Genomic DNA, 15333 nt, shown 5'->3' on the forward strand with positions numbered 1-15333 from the left:
GCCACCTAATGCCACTCCCATGGTTTTTGGGTGCCTTTTTCAGGCTCAGACATTCCAGGTGGCACAGGGACAAGGGCAGCAGTCCCTGGCCATGCCTGTGGCACTGCTGGCCAGACCTGCCTGGCAGCTGCCCCAGCCTGGGGGCTGCCTGAGGGCCCCTCCCAGGGGTTCATTACTCTCTCCTGGTCTCTTGGCCCTGCTCTTTTTTGCCTGAAACACTCCTGGTCCCTGGGAATTGTCCCTGGGAACCATGGTACCTTTCCAGGTCAGTCACTCCCAGCTCAGATCCCACTGTGCCCTGGCCGTGGGCACCTGCAGAACGCCTCAGGGCAGGATCCATCCCTTTTGGGTGCCACCAGGAGCCCTTTCCCTGGCAGGTGAGTGGCGTGAGACCCCTGGGTGCTCAGCCATGCCCTCCTTGTCCCACAGGTGACATGTGAAGGCAGCGCGGGGAGCGGCAGCAGCAGGGAAGCATTCCAGCCACCCCGAGGACCCCAAGGAAGCCATCCAGGTGAGCCAGACCCCCCCCAGTGCTCCCCAGACAGCTCCCAGGGCAACTCCAGGCACTGCTGGGGTCAGGTAGGACTTGTGAGTGCCGCCAGCTGGGACTGGGATGGTTTATATTGGGATTGGGAAGGGGTCCTTGATGGTTTGTCTGGGTTGGGGGATTAAAGGAAATAAGGGGTGTGTGGGTTAAATCACACCTTGGCCTTTGCAAGACTCCACGTGGGGCAGGGAAGGTGCTCACTCTGATACCTGGATGAAGGAGTGTTGTCCCCCCCAGTTTGGGGTCTCTTCACCCAACCTTGGGAATCTAAACCCGTTCAACAAGCAAAGTTCAACAGCAACAGTTAAACCCAAGTGTTTAATTCATCCCATGGATGAATCTGTGCGTGACTGATAAAATCATCCGCACTCTTTAACCTTCTCAGCCCTCAGTGCTCCTTCCTTGGGGCAGCAGACCTGGGGGGCAGCTGGAAAAGCTGGAAAACAGCACCCCAAATAAGGGACACACTCCCCTGGCTGTTGCCCTTGAGCTACAGCTGCTGGGAATCTTATTTAGATGCTGAAAAAAATATCCCAGGCTGGAAATTTAATATGGGTTTGTACAGCCAACCCAGGCTCGAGTCAAAATCTGCACAGCCCTGCTGAGGGAACATTCAGCATTTGCTGGGAGGTGAAACATGGATGGTTTGGCTGGAATCTGACGAGGAATTTGTGGTGTTTTCCAAGCGCCTGCTGGGAAACACAACTGTGATTTAAAATAAGGTTGGTTGAGACACCCAGGCTCAGCTGCTTTAGGAAAAATCCTCTCCACCGGTGTGAAATTGTTAAATTCACCAAACTTGCTGCTTTCAAGTGGTGGAAGAGGAAGTAAAGCTGCTGGAAGGCAAAATTCCGACATCCCAGCTTCAGAACCCATTGAGTCTCTCCGAGGGCAGCAGTTAAACCCCAGTGTCCTTCCAAACCCCGCTGTTTTGGGGGCCTGTCCCTGGAGGGTTTACCCAGCACAGCCGCTGAGGTCGATGACTTTGATTTCTGCTGCTGGCCCCATGTCACATGTCACATGCTGCTTGGGCTGACCTGCACGAGCTCAGGGGATGTGTTCCCTCCTCTTGAGTTTCTCCTTCCTCACCCACACTTAATCCTCATGTTTCCCCCAAAGGAGTGCCTGGAAAGAACCAATTCCTTTTTTCCCATCCTGTTAAGCCATTTGCTGTCTGTTGCTCTAAAGGCAACCCCAGTTCTGGAACACCAGCTAAAATTGCCTAAGTTATTATTTTTATAACAAAATAAGCCAGATTCCAGGAGTGTGAGTTCCCAGCTTGACCGGTTCAGCCGCTGCAAAGGTTGAGGATGAGGGAGGAGTGGCGTGATGCTTCACTGTGGATAAGCCTGACTGTTTTTTGAGCTCTTTTACATTTAATCCTTCTTAATACTTTCACTTTTATAATCCAAACCTGCACCTCCTGTCTTGCAGCTGATCAAGAAGCAACTGGTGAATGCCATCAAGGCTCTGCAGAAGCAGTACGTGAGCTCAGACGCCGTGGTCACCAGCGATGACAGCAACGCCAACACGCTCTGCAGCGCCCTGGAAGCTGTGTTTGTGCACGGGCTGAAGGCAAAGCACATCAAAGCAGAGAGTGGGGGGAAAGGGAAGAAATCCGGGGGTCGGGGCCCCCTCCCCCAGCCAGTTTTTTGGGGCCTGCTGAAGAGCATCACACACCGGTGAGTGGGTCTTGCTGCTGACAGGGATTCGCATGCTCAGGTTTATCCCTTCTTTTGGTGCCATCAGATTCGGGGAATGAGGAGGATGGTTCGATGGACAGATGTGTCTCTACCCCATCTGTGTGCTCAGTCCCTTCAGCTGCAGGGACCGATGCTCTCACAGGGCTTTGGGGGGGCTGCTCAGGACCCTGGGAGATGGAGGGAGTAGAGTGAAGCCCCTGCGGTGCCAAGAGGGGCTGAGCCCCCACATCCCCTCTTAGCATGTGCCAGGGGTGAGCTGATGTCCCCAGAAAGTCAAGGATTGAAACTGAAGGCACACCCCTTTCTTATTTATTTCTGTGTGCGAGGCTGGATGTCTGGGCCCTGTGGAACCCCAGTGACCACACTGGTGTCCGGCAGCAGCTGCTTATGGGATGCACAACACAGGGATCTGGGCTCTCTCCTAACCTGGATCAGCCAGGACTGGTTGGCCCCATTTCCCCCTGCCCCAACCAGCCTTTGAGGAGGTCTCTCCTGAGTCATCACTGTTCACTGGGGTTTTCTGAGCCACTCCCTGAGTCAAGTTCACCCACAGTAAATAACAGCCCACACACAAAGTGTTCTGAAAGCCTCATCCAGCTCCATCACCGACTCCTGAATTATGAAAGAGCAGATGAAAATAGCTCTTTCACATGCTGTGGGGGATATTTTTGTGCCCTTTGAAGGCTTTTCTCTTCTGTCTTGAGAGACAGATTAAAAAAGAAATCTTACAAAACCTTTGCTCTGGTTTTTGAGGTGTGTGCAGTGAGCTGGGAGTAAGGAAGATCAGGGAGCGTGGTGTCGCTGTTAGATTTTAGGGAAGAACAGCTGAATTCAGGAGTTTGGGATTGCTTGAGCTCAACCTCAGCCACATTGTTTCTTGGGGGCTGCCACAACAGTTTTCACTGTGTTTTGGCTGCTTTTAAATTTGAAGTGAGGATTTAGACACATGATTGTCACCAAGGAGGATCCAGCCAGCACAAACCCAAAAAAAACACAAGGGCCAGAAGGAATTCTCCCTCTGCATCCTTGCCCGGTGCAAGCAATGGGTGGGAGATGCCTCTGGTCAAAGAGAGGAGGAGCAGCCAGAGGCACCGCAGAGCTGCCTGGGGTACTTACCAACATGTTTAGTTTGGGGCATTCAGGAGCCATTTCCCTCCATGGAAAACCACACTTTCCATGAAGGAGGGAGATTTTCCACAGCCGGTTTTATCCCAGCTCCTGAACTCCCTGTAGCAGAGCAGGTTGGGCAGTGTCTGATGGAGGCTCAGGCCCTCCTGAACCCCACGATGGACCAAAACAGAGCTGCTCACTCCTGTTCTGTTCTTTTTCTTCCTTGCCCAGGAATATTGTCTCAGAGCTGGAACAACTGATGTTTATCAACACGGACGTGGGGCGCTGCCGCGCCTGGCTGCGGCTGGCGCTGAACGACGGCCTCATGGAGTGTTACCTGAAGCTGCTGCTGCGGGACCGGGCCCGGCTGCATGAGTACTACCAAGCACCAGCTCTGCTCCTGGACGCCGAGGAGTGCGAGTTTCTCCTCTGCTACTTGCAGGGTTTATCGTCCTTGACCTTTGAGCTCTCCTACAAGTCAGCAGTTCTGAATGAGTGGACCGTAACCCCGCTGTCCCTGTCGGGTCTGTGTCCCGTGTCTGAGCTGCTGGATCCCCTCACGTCCTCAGCCTCCGAACCCCGCAGGAAAGCATCGCTGGGCTCCATCTCCCAGTCCTCGGGGTCGGATGAGATTGAGATCCAAGCCCCTGTCCTGCCCATCAGCAAAGCCAGCAGCAAGATCAAGCTCACATCGTCCTCGCTGAGCCTGAACACCACGAGCTCATCCCAGCTCTGGTCCAGCCTGGGCTCCGACAGCCTCCCCCCGGCGCCCTGCACCCGCAGCCCCGAGCGCGGCGAGGAGCCGCTGTCCTGCGACTCCGACCTGGGCACCGCCACCGCCGAGGACCTGGACAGGTCCCTGCAGGAGTGAGTCTCCCCACATCTCCTCTCTGAAGGGATTTTTGATCCTCTCTGGGCTCTGGTTGTTTTCTCTCTGTAGGCAGGAAGGCTTTCTCCCTGCTTGCCTTTAACAAGCTCTTTTTCCCTCCTGGAAGGAGCTTTTGTTCTTTTCGTGAAACGCTCAGCATTGCCTCGCTATAGCCACTGCAAATGAGCTCACAGCCACTGAAGTGTGTGTGTCCTCTTTACCAGGGCAGAAACGTCAGAAAAATGCTGCTCCCTGGTTTCAGGAATGTCACATCTTCCTGGTGTACACTGGGGGATGCTCCAGGGCTTTCCACAGGGGGAAAGAAATGAGTTTGGTCACAGAGAAGGGTTGTAATTTGCAGCTTTGGCAGATCATTCAGAGAGAGAGGTTGTTGGTTTGTCATCCTTGTGATTTATTCCTGCCAAGCATCCAGCACAAAGATTTCCAGAGTTATGTAAGCTCTGAGTAATCTGTAAATATTTTGCCTGCCACCTTTAGAGTGTGACTCTGAGGGAGCCGAGCCTTGGGGTGATGCCTCTTCCCAGTCTTCAGGAAGAGTTGGAGCTGCAGGCTGTGCTTCCCCATCTATAACAGCATCATTCCCTTCTTCCAGGATTTTGCATCTTCCAATAATCCTGGAAGAACCTGCCTTGACTGGATTAAACTCATGATGGAGATGCTCCTTTGAGTTTTAATCTTGGGCTGGTTTAATTCTGGGGCTGGCAGCAGTCTGCGACCACGGGAACAGCCAATTCTCTGGCCAGGCTCCACTGTTAATTGCTCATTAATGGAAACAATTGGAATTTGGCACATGGTCCAAGGCTGGATTCATGTCCAGGAGCTGTACATGGGGCTGGGGCTGTGGGGAGCACCCAGTGCTGTCCCTCCATCCACCAAATTAAAACCCATTAATGGGTGTAATTGGGAAATGCTCCCTTCGCAGGCAGCGTCCTGCTCCATGCTGTGGGGCTGACGCTGCTCTGTGGGGCACAAATCCCACATTTTTCTGTTGGCATCACTGGGATGATACCGTGCTGCCAGCCCACAGAGGCCAGCGGTGGTGCTGAACTCTTTTTACATGGTTACAGTGTGCAATAACAGGGGGGTTTTATAGGTTTTGGTTATTGAGCTGCCTTCAAACCCATCACTTTTCCATTGCAAGGGTGTTGTCCGAGTTCAGCAAGGCCAGGCCAAGCCCAGAGGCCCCAGAGGGACGGCTGCTCCCCAGCGTGCTGGGCTGCTCCCCCCGGCCTCCCCCGGGCCCCCCGGTATCGCCTGCCCACCCAGCACCGACCCATGGAACACACCAGGAGCCTCCCCCCAGCAGTGCCAGCTCTGCTCGGACAGGAGACCCCGCGCCCCCCAGGCAGGGGAATGGAGATGCCAGCGGCACGTCCAGAATTCCGGCCCCTCAGAATGGTCTGGGCAGAGCAGAGAGCAGCGGCAGCGAGGGCAGCCAGGCAGCCCGCAGCCCCACGGCCCAGTACCTGCTCTCACCCCTGCTGGGCTGTCCGGTAGGTGCCACAGCCCCTTCCCTTCCCTTCTCATGCTCAAGGGAAATAAAACTGGGGACAGCTCTGATAGGCACTGCTGTTCTAGAATCAGGGAATCCCAGACTGGTTTCGGTTGGAAGGGACCTTAAACCCCATCCAGTGCCATCCTCCTGCCATGGGCAGGGACACCTTCCACTAGACCAGGGTGCTCCAAGCCCTGTCCACTTGGCCTTGGACACTTCCAGGCACAGATTTCTCCAAACTCCCATCATCTGTGCTGCTCCCACTTGGCTATCAGTGATGGTTCCAACCCCATGGAGCCGTGGTTGTGCAGCTGCTTCAGGAAAAACTGGATCAAAGTCTCTATTCCCTGATGAAAGAGGCACCAAAGCTTTTGAAGCCCTGCCTGGCCTGTCAGTCACCCCTCTCCAGGAGCAGCTGTAGCAGGAAGTTTGGGGTTTCTTAGGGATATCTGGAGAGGGGTGAGCTCTCACACAAATCTGGCCATGGACTGTGTGCAAGCGATAAAACAGCCCCGGAGTCGAGGTTCTCAGGGGGACTTTTCTTCATTTATGGTCCACGTAAGAGGAGGGAAAAGGGTTGACTGGACAGGAAACAAAGTCGTTTCCCAGTGGGAAAATCCCCCTGCAGCACATCTGTTCCCAGAGCAGGATGGCATTCCCGGGTGTTGAGCCTGAGCAGCAGCGGATTTCCCCTGCTGCCAGCAGGAGCTGATCCACATCCATGAGCTTCTCTTTTTAGGAAACTCTTTGAACAGCCCTGTCCTCTGTGTAATTTGTTACTGACTGTTCCATCCTGGTTCCCATTGTTTCCATGCTGGTTCCCATCCTTTCCATGCTGGTGAGGGTAGGATATACCTCACACCCCCCAGACCATTCCTCCTTTTGCTCTCTGCTCCTCTTAATTCCCTCCCGCTTATCCCGTTTCCGCTGCTTCCTCGTGGCCTGGAGCCAGTTTGACCTAATCTATGTATAACATACTGTGTCAACAGGAAATTCCCCCTGCTCTCCATGACTCATGGAGCGCCCTGCATCCCTGCCCCAGGAGTAATCCAGGAGCCGCCACCCCGTGATCCTCCCTGCAGGGTGGTGACAGCTCTTGTGCTGTCACCAATAACAACTTCGGTTGTTATTCAAAATAAAAGGATTTTGGAAGGCCGGGAAGGGGAGTTGAGAGGACATTCCCATTGGGATGCAGCCCAGGAAGGATCTAGGAATGCTGCTCCCTTTTGCCAGGGCACTGAGCTGGATTGTTTTTCCCTCCTGGTGTTTGCTCAGGGACCTTGTCCCAGAACCTTGCTCCTTTCAGGAGGAATTTCTTCACTGAAAGGGTGGTCAGGCCTTGGAAGGGGCTGCCCAGGGAGCTGGTGGAGTCTCCATCCCTGGAGGTGTCCAAGGAACAGCTGGACATGGCACTCAGTGCCTTGGCCTGGCTGCCAAGGTGGGGATTGGGCACAGGATGGACTCAAAGGGCTTTTCTCCCTTAATGATTCTGGGATTCTTGTAGCCAGAAAAGCTCCTGGAGAAGCTACAGCCACATTTTCTTCAGCTCATGGATCTCATCCCCTCCTGGGATGCAGAGAGAGACTTCTTCTGCCTTCCCTGCCTTATTTTCCCCTGCACAGCCCAGGCCCCTGTAGTATCCTCTTGTGAGCCATGGGTCTCTGTTTCACCCTGGACACCTCTGTGCCTCTTCCCATCTCTGTTCTTCCTGGTGCTGCTGCTCCAGCTCGTGCCCCTCCATGGCAGGGCTGGAATTTCACCCCCGTCAGTAAAACTCTGTGGCCCTGTGGTCGGTGCAGGGAATGTGCTCTCCTTCCACAATGACTTTAGGGGGAGAGAATAGATTGATTTGGGGCTTTATTATCCCACCAGAATATGATCCCAGTGTTTTCCAGCTGTGGACACAGTTCCACAGATCCTTCTCTGATTGGAGGGAGCAGGGGAGCCATCACCTGCGAATGGCCTGCAGAAAATCAGTCATGGAATGGTTTGGGGAAGAAGGGACCTTAAAACTCATCTAATTCCCAACCTCCTGCCGTGAGCAGGGACACCTTGTATTAAATCCCACACATCAGTGCCTAGGATTTGGGCTGCGCAGGAGCAGCCCCCGAGGAGGGGTTGCTGTGGATGTGTGTGTTTGAGTGGCACTGGGTATTTGATGAGCTTAATAATTCATAATATTTCTTTTTTTTAATAGACGAGCTGGATCTCAGAAGATGATTTCTACAGACCTTCCCCAGGAGAGGGCAGTGGGAGCACAGCCAACACCAACGGCTTCGGGCCAGAGGGGGACAGTGAGGAGCCAGCCCTGGGGCTCATCAGTGCTCTGGACTTGGAGAGGCTCTCAGTGCCATCCTCAGACACTGGGAAGCCCAAAATGTCCCCAGAACGGGAGCAGAAGGGCTTCAGCGTGGTGCACCGCAGGCAGATGGGTACGTGCCACCTCCTGCTGCCCTCGTGCTCGGGGGCTGTTCCAGGTGGGGCTGGGCTGTCTGGGGAGAGCTGCTGGCTGGTGTGAGCTGATGGCAGCACTGGGAGCTACAGAGGGCAGTGGAGCAGCTTCCCAAGGCATTGCTGAGCCCAGGGAGGCTCTGGTGGGAAGCAGTTTAGTGGGAGAGGGTCTGTCCACCCTGCATGACACCTTTCCTTTAAATCCCACTTGTTCCCAGCCTCAAAACCCAAATGCAGGTGGACAATGATGGAGACCAAGGTCCTGTCAGCTCCTACCCCAGCCCACCACGTACCAGCACTGGCTCTCACCCCTGCCATGCCTCTGGGTGCTTGGTTTGAGCCCCTCTTGGCTTTTCTCTCCTCACTGGCTTTCCCACTCTCACTTAAACTGAGCCATCTTTTGCCCCAGGTCTTTCCAACCCTTTCCGGGGGCTGCTGAAGCTGGGCAGCCTGGAGGGGGGAGGAGCCATGGGGATATGGAAGGAGTTTTCCTGCGAGCTGTCCCCGCTGGAGCTGCGGCTCTTCCTGGACCACGAGGACCGCATCTGCGTGGAGAGCTACTCCCTGCTGCGCTGCGAGTCCCTGGCGCTGACCCATTCCGACGGCCGCTTTGAGCTGGTTTTCCTGGGGAAAAAGCTCTTCCTCCGAGCCCCTTCCCAGGATGAGGCTGAGGACTGGCTGGGCAGGATCCGCGAGGCGCTGCGCAAGTGCCGGCCGCAGCTGGAGGAGGAGGAGGACTGGGAGACTCTGGAGAATACCGAGGATGGAGGCGAAGCCCAGCCCGTCCAGGGCGATTCCAGTGCTCTCCAGTACAGTGACGTGCCTGGGAACAGCTTGGACTGGACTGCAGCTCCAGAACCAGAGCTGGATGCGATCAAAGAGGCTGTTCTGTACATGGATGTGGACAAAACCTGGGTCCCATTTATTTTTTCCCTGTCTCTAGAAACTCTGAAGTGCTTTAAAATCAGGAACAATGAAAAAGTTTTAAGCAACAGTTACGGTATAGAGACCATCCAGGACATCCTTCCAGACACGAGCCTGGGGGGACCCTCCTTCTTCAAAGTGATCACCTCCAAGGCCGTGCTGAAGCTGCAGGCTGAGAATGCAGAGGAGGCGGCCTCGTGGAGGGAGCTGGTCCGAGAGGTGCTCATGTCCTACCTGGAGAGCGCCGAGGAGGCGCTGACCCTGGGGGGCAGCTTGGATGGGCACTCCCAGGTCGTCCTGAAGAACATCGTGAAGGAAAACGGCTTCTTGTTGCAGTACTTGGTGGCCATCCCCATGGAGAAGGGCCTGGACTCGCAGAGCTTCATCTGTGCAGGTACAGAACCATGGAATGGTTTGGGTTGGAAGGGGCCTTAAAGCCCATCCAGTCCCACCCCTGCCATGGACAGGGACACCTCCCACTGTCCCCGGGTGCTCCAAGCTCTGTCCAAGCTGGTATTGGACACCCAGTGGTCCAGTTGGGTATTGGACCCAATTGGATGGGATGGGGCAGCCACAGCTTCTCTGGTTTCCCAGGAATCCCAGCAGCACAAGATGCCCTTGGTGGGGCTTCATGTCCCCAGTCAGGGGCACCTTTGGTGTCCTGTGGGCACAGGGTGAGTCCCCCACGCCGAGCCCCCATCCCTCCCCAGCCCAGTCCAACTGGGATGTTACTGGGCTCCCATTTAAGATGCTTTCAGTACAGACAGTGGGGAACTGGGGTTGAAGCAACCAACCTTAGGTGGATCAGGAAGCTCAGGACTCTCTTCCTGGGCATTTTGAGGCCCCAGCCTGTGGGGAAAGTGCAATCTGGAGCAGTTTTTCCAGTAAGGCAGCACGAAAGCAGGGATTGCCATGGGTGTGACGGGCTGATTTTGCAAAACAATAATTTACCCTTCCCCTGACGCCTCTCAGCACGCGGGGAGGTTCTGGTGGCACCTTCACTGACCTCCACAGGAGCTGTAATTTGCTCTTTACCTCACTAAGTTAATTAAATTTCAGATTTCTCTCCTGCTTCAATTATATTTCTTGTACCCTCCAGCAGATTGGGTTTTTTCTTTTAATCTCTCTCCTTTTTTTATATAATATTTTTTCTGGTCTGTTTGGTCTCTGCCTTCCTTCCAGGCTCTGTCCTGCATCTTCCACCTCCCCACAGCTGGAAGCAACAAGGCAAAAAGACAAATTCCCAGTTTTTCTGTGTAGGTTTTATTCAGGGATCTGCCTGCCCTGCTTTCACCCCGCTCCCCAGCCTGACACCTGATGTGTTCCCTTCCATCTCAGGGTAATGAGCAATAAAGGCTGGGTTTTATTATTAATTCAGAAAGCAACACATGATCTCCATGAATATTTTGGGGGAGTGAGCTCCAGCTACTCCAGAGTGCAGTGCATGGGGTAATAAAGCCGAGATGGGTTCCCCACTGCTATAATAAAGGGGGTTTTGGGTTAATCCATCCTTGCAGATGAGGGTTTGGTACCCTGTGACAGCAGCAGAAAAGAAAAGGGCTGAGTGAAGGCAGAATAGTGCAAAGCTACTGGTGCAGGTGATGGGGCAGCAGGTGGGATTGAGGCTCTTCCCCAAACCACTGGGATGCTGCCAGAATTCACTTTTCCTGAAAAAAAAACCACAAACAATTGAACCACTTGATGGATAAGAGTGGGTTCAGGGATAGTTCAGCCTCCTTTTTATGGAGAAAAAGTGAAGCAGCAACTGTTGAACCATCACAGTCCTAAATTCATGAGGAAGGGGCTGGAGGCCTCGCACTGAACGTGCTACAGGTGCTTTAGGTGCTCTCTACCCCTTCCCAAAACTTCCTTGTCCAATTCCATGCTGCCAAAAGTTTCTCCCCATCCCGGCAGAGGTGGGCAGAGGCTGTGGGCAGCACGGTCCCCTCTCACTCCCTGCTCCCGCAGGCTGCTCCCGGCAGATCGGCTTCTCCTTCGCCAGGCCCAAGCTCTGCGCCTTCTCCGGGCTCTACTACTGCGACAGCTGCCACCGGGACGAGGAGACCGTGATCCCCTCCCGCCTCATCCACAACTGGGATCTGACCAAACGAGGGGTGAGTCCTGGGCTGGGTCCCTGCAGGGAGCAGGGAAACGCTCCAGCATCTGCTTCCTGAAGGTCCCTCTGGGCATTCCCTGGGCTGGAAGTGCCCACTCCAAACCTCCCTCCGAGCTCGCTCTGGGGCTGCTCCTTGGTCAGTGTCCACCTGTCCCCTCTGTCTGTGCCCCAGGTGTGCAAGCAGGCCCTGAAGTTCCTCACACAGATCCGAAACCAGCCGCTGATCGACCTGAAGCTGGTCAACGAGAGCCTCTACGAGCACGTGGAGAGGATGGGGCGGATCCTGCGCAGCCGGGAGCAGCTGAAGCTGCTGGGGGATTATCTCATCATGTGCCGCAGCGGCGCCCTGAAGGAGCTCAGCAAGCGGTGAGGTCCCTCCCGGGGTGACATTCCCCTCTCTTGACACCCTGGTGGTCTCCTGGTCCTCCTCCTTACTCACCATGGGAGCAGGGAGTGGTGCTGCCAAGGCTCAGGGTGACTTTTCCCTCCATGTCATCTGCTCTAAGGAGTTATCCGTGTGTTGGCTGGGTCAGCACAATGAGCTGTGACTCAGGAAGCACCTTCCTGGCTGAGGAGCTTCTGGCTGGACAGGAAACACCTGGCAAAATAGATGAGATATTTATTTTCTTTTTCCCCCCCGCTTTGAAATGCTCTCACATGATTTCCAGTGGCAGGATTTGGGATGTGAAAATGGGCTCTGCAGTGATTCACTTCAAGAGGCTGCTTCATCCAGGCTCCTCCTTGCTCCAAAGCTGTTGGAGGTGTGGTGGAAACCATCTACCCCGTTCCTCTCTGTGCTTCTTTGCAGGCTTGATCACAGGCATTACCTCCTGGAGTGTCCCCACAAATACAGTGTGGCTGATCTGAGGCAGGTGAGAGCTGTGCATGGTCACAGAATCCCAGAATGGTTTGGGTTGGAAGGGACCTTAAAGACCACCCAGTCCCACCCCTGCCACCCAGTTCCACCTCCCCCTAGACCAGGTTGCTCCAAGCCCCCTGGCCCAGCTGTAGGGGTTTTCCAGGTGAAAACACCCCGATGTCTGTGTGGGTGCCACGTGCTGCTCCTTCAGCAAGAGGATCCCAGCAGTTGGGTTTTTCAGTGATTCCCAAGCCGGGAGCCCCATCCTGGCAGGTTGTGGGTGCTGCTCTCAGCCACCCAGGGTCCCACTGCGTGCCAGGCGTGTGGGGGTGGGGTTGTTTTGGAGGGCAGCCTTGCCTTCAGGTGGCAGCCCAAAGAATGGGTGTGACCCAGCAAACCCCGCGGGGCCGGGCTCCAGGAGCGCTGACCCCTGTGTCCCCCAGATCGCTGACGGCGTCTTCGAGACCTTCCTGCAGTCGCTGCTGCAGTTTGCATCCCACCACGTCTACAGCTGCGACCTGTGCACCCAGCGCGGCTTCATCTGCCAGATCTGCAACAGCAGCAGCATCATCTTCCCCTTCGAGTTCGACACTACCACCAGGTGAGAGAGCCACCTCTGCCCGTCCCACCGCAGCCAGGACACCCAAGGGCACAGCCAGGACACCCAAGGGCACAGCCTGGCTCCTCCAGGAGCACCAAACAACCCCTGAGTTCTGCTCGGGGTCTGCATTTCCAAGGCATGTGGGGGATTGAAAATGGCTCTGAGGTGGTTGTGCATCCTCGTGATGCCCATGACCTTGTGGTTTCCGTGTCCTCAGCCATGGGAACCATATTGTGGTGCCCATGTCCTCGTGGCAGCTGCATCCTCATGGTGCCCATGTCCTCGTTGGAGCCATGTCCTCATGGTTCCCCCATCCTTGTGAGACTCATCCTCACAGTGCCCACATCCTCATGCCCATATCCTCATGGGACCCATCAGCCCCAGGATGCACCAAACCAAATCCAGGCTGTTTGGGGCAGGAGAGGACTGTCCTCACAGAGCCAAGATGGCACCAAGAGAGGTGGCTTTGCAGACTGAAGATGCAGAGCCACCAGCATCTTGCTGTCAGCCTGCAAAAGCCTTGCTGGGTGCTGGGTGCCAGGGCAGCCAAGGGGCTGGAGGGAGGAGGAGGAAGAGGAGAAGGAGGAGAAAGGTTCTGCGTGTCCCTGTCTTGCTCACCAGGCCAGTGCCTCTCCCATTCAGGGTCGGTTGTGACCCCTTGCAGGGGCTGCAGGATGGAAGGGGAAGCAGCAGTGGGACTGTCCTACATCCCTCTGCAGCCATGGAGGGAAGGATGGACACAGGGACACAGAGTTCATAGAATGCTAGAGTGGTTTGGGTTGCAGGGACCTTAAAGCCCACCCAGTGCCACCCCTGCCATGGCAGGGACACCTTGCACTGTCCCAGGCTGCTCCAAACCCTGTCCAGCCTGGCCTTGGACACTTCCAGGGCTGGGGCAGCCACAGCTGCTCTGGGAGCAGAGATGGAGGGTGGGCAGCACTGTGGGATGTGCTGGGAGAGGCTGAGGATGTTCCCAGCAGGAGAAGGGTGATGCTGGCTCTCACTGAGGTTTTCCCCTGCCCACAGAGCTCCCATCCCTCACAGGCAGGGACCTGTCCTGCAGTGAGGTCAGCTGTGGGTCAGGATGCAGCAGCTGGACAGAAGTTGCAATCAGGATGGGGATGGTGCTAGAGGGGAGCTCTTATCCCCACCACCATCAGGGTTTCCTGAAGAAATCAAACCCTTCCAGCCCAGGAGCCTGCTCCCCTGTAGGTGGAGAGATCCACATCTCCATGGTTATGTCATAGAATCATGGAGTCATTCAGGCTGGAAAAGCCCTGTCAGATCATCAAGTCCAGCTGTTCCCCCAGCACTGCCAAGGCCGCCACTGACCCATGTCCCCAAGTGCCACATCCACATGGCTTTTAGATCTCTGCAGGGATGGTGACTCCATCACTGCCCTTGGCAGCTGTGCCAGAGTTGGACAACTCTTTCAGTGAAGAAATTTTCCATAATACCCAACCTAAACCTCCCCTGGGGCAACTTGAGGCTATTTCCTCTTGTGCTGTCTTATCCTATTTGGCATTGAGCACAGTCCTGGCAGAGAGATTTCACAGGCTGATGAGCTGCGTGGCCTCGCTTTGCCTGGCAATCCATAAAAGTGAGCAGCAACACCCAGAACCTGCAGAAAATATCGAGGATCCGTGGGTGCTCCATGTGTTACAGAGCTGCGAGTGTTTCCGTGGAGGAGGAGCAGCGCTGGTCGCTCCCCTCCCTGCCACGGGGACAGCGCTGAGCTCATTATCGAGGACAACAACATCCCCAGGGGACCGATTTTCCCTGGAAAAAGAGCAGCCGGACTCTGGAAAGTGCTGGCACGCAGGGCTGAGCTGGCTGGCGGCCAGTCGGGGGTCTCGTGTCCCGTGGAGCCGAGCTCTGAAGTTTGTTGACGTCTTTCTTTTTCACACTGACGGAGGAGGCTGTGCAGCAGGAAAGCGGCTCAGCCGACATCCTCGCGGAGCTAAACGCGGCTTCCTGCCCCTCTGCCCGCCCCGGGGCCGCCGGGTCACAGCGGCACTCGCTGCAGGATGTGTCTGCAGCGCCTCAAACAATGACCCCGCCAGTGCAGGACCCTCTCCTGCTCCGGCAGCTGGGGGGGAGGTGGAGGCAGGAGATGCCACTTCTCACTCGGAACCACACTGGGTAAAACCCGGCTTCCCAAATCTCCCCAGCCCTGGGGAGCAGCCACAGATCTGGAGAGGCCACGTGGAAGTGTGTTCCACCGGGGAAATGCTTATTTTCCATCCCAAATCCCGCCTGTCCATGCACGAGCCTTTCCCTCTCCTGAGTCCTTCAGGGTTTGCAAGCTCCTCTCCGGAGCAGGATTTGGCCCCAGCTGTGATGCCGTGGTCCCTTTCCTGGCACTGCCGGCTGTTTCTCCACCCCTCTCCCACGCATCCTTTGGGGAATTAAGGTGTTCAGTGCTGTTCACACATGGATTGTGCACAGGTATTTGCACAGGGAAGGTAAATCTGGCTGCCCCAGTGGCATGTGGCTCAGCCACCTTTTGCTGCCACTGAGGAGCTGGGGATCACAACCCAAAAATTGACCTCAGCCCTCATATCAGGGACGTTTCTGCTGGTGACTGAGCAGTGAAACCCCTGCTCGAGCTGGGGTCCTCCACAGGGTGTCACATTCC

General features: G+C 55.5%; 1 protein-coding gene across 1 annotated transcript in view; it reads left to right on the forward strand.

Moving 5' to 3' along the window:
- Window positions 1-433: 433 nt before the first annotated feature.
- The window catches only part of PLEKHM1 (pleckstrin homology and RUN domain containing M1), a gene marked incomplete at its 5' end in the record, with an annotated part of 16250 nt that continues 1350 nt past the window's right edge, over window positions 434-15333 (forward strand). Inside the window, 10 exons of the mRNA XM_017744740.1 lie at window positions 434-511; window positions 1982-2229; window positions 3592-4227; window positions 5391-5742; window positions 7942-8176; window positions 8605-9513; window positions 11088-11233; window positions 11408-11601; window positions 12044-12107; window positions 12538-12695. Coding sequence (XP_017600229.1) covers window positions 434-511; window positions 1982-2229; window positions 3592-4227; window positions 5391-5742; window positions 7942-8176; window positions 8605-9513; window positions 11088-11233; window positions 11408-11601; window positions 12044-12107; window positions 12538-12695 — 3020 coding nt within the window. The remainder of the gene's footprint in view (window positions 512-1981; window positions 2230-3591; window positions 4228-5390; window positions 5743-7941; window positions 8177-8604; window positions 9514-11087; window positions 11234-11407; window positions 11602-12043; window positions 12108-12537; window positions 12696-15333) is intronic.

Source organism: Corvus brachyrhynchos, unplaced genomic scaffold, assembly GCF_000691975.1.
Source record: "Corvus brachyrhynchos isolate BGI_N302 unplaced genomic scaffold, ASM69197v1 scaffold479, whole genome shotgun sequence".
Taxonomy (NCBI): domain Eukaryota; kingdom Metazoa; phylum Chordata; class Aves; order Passeriformes; family Corvidae; genus Corvus; species Corvus brachyrhynchos.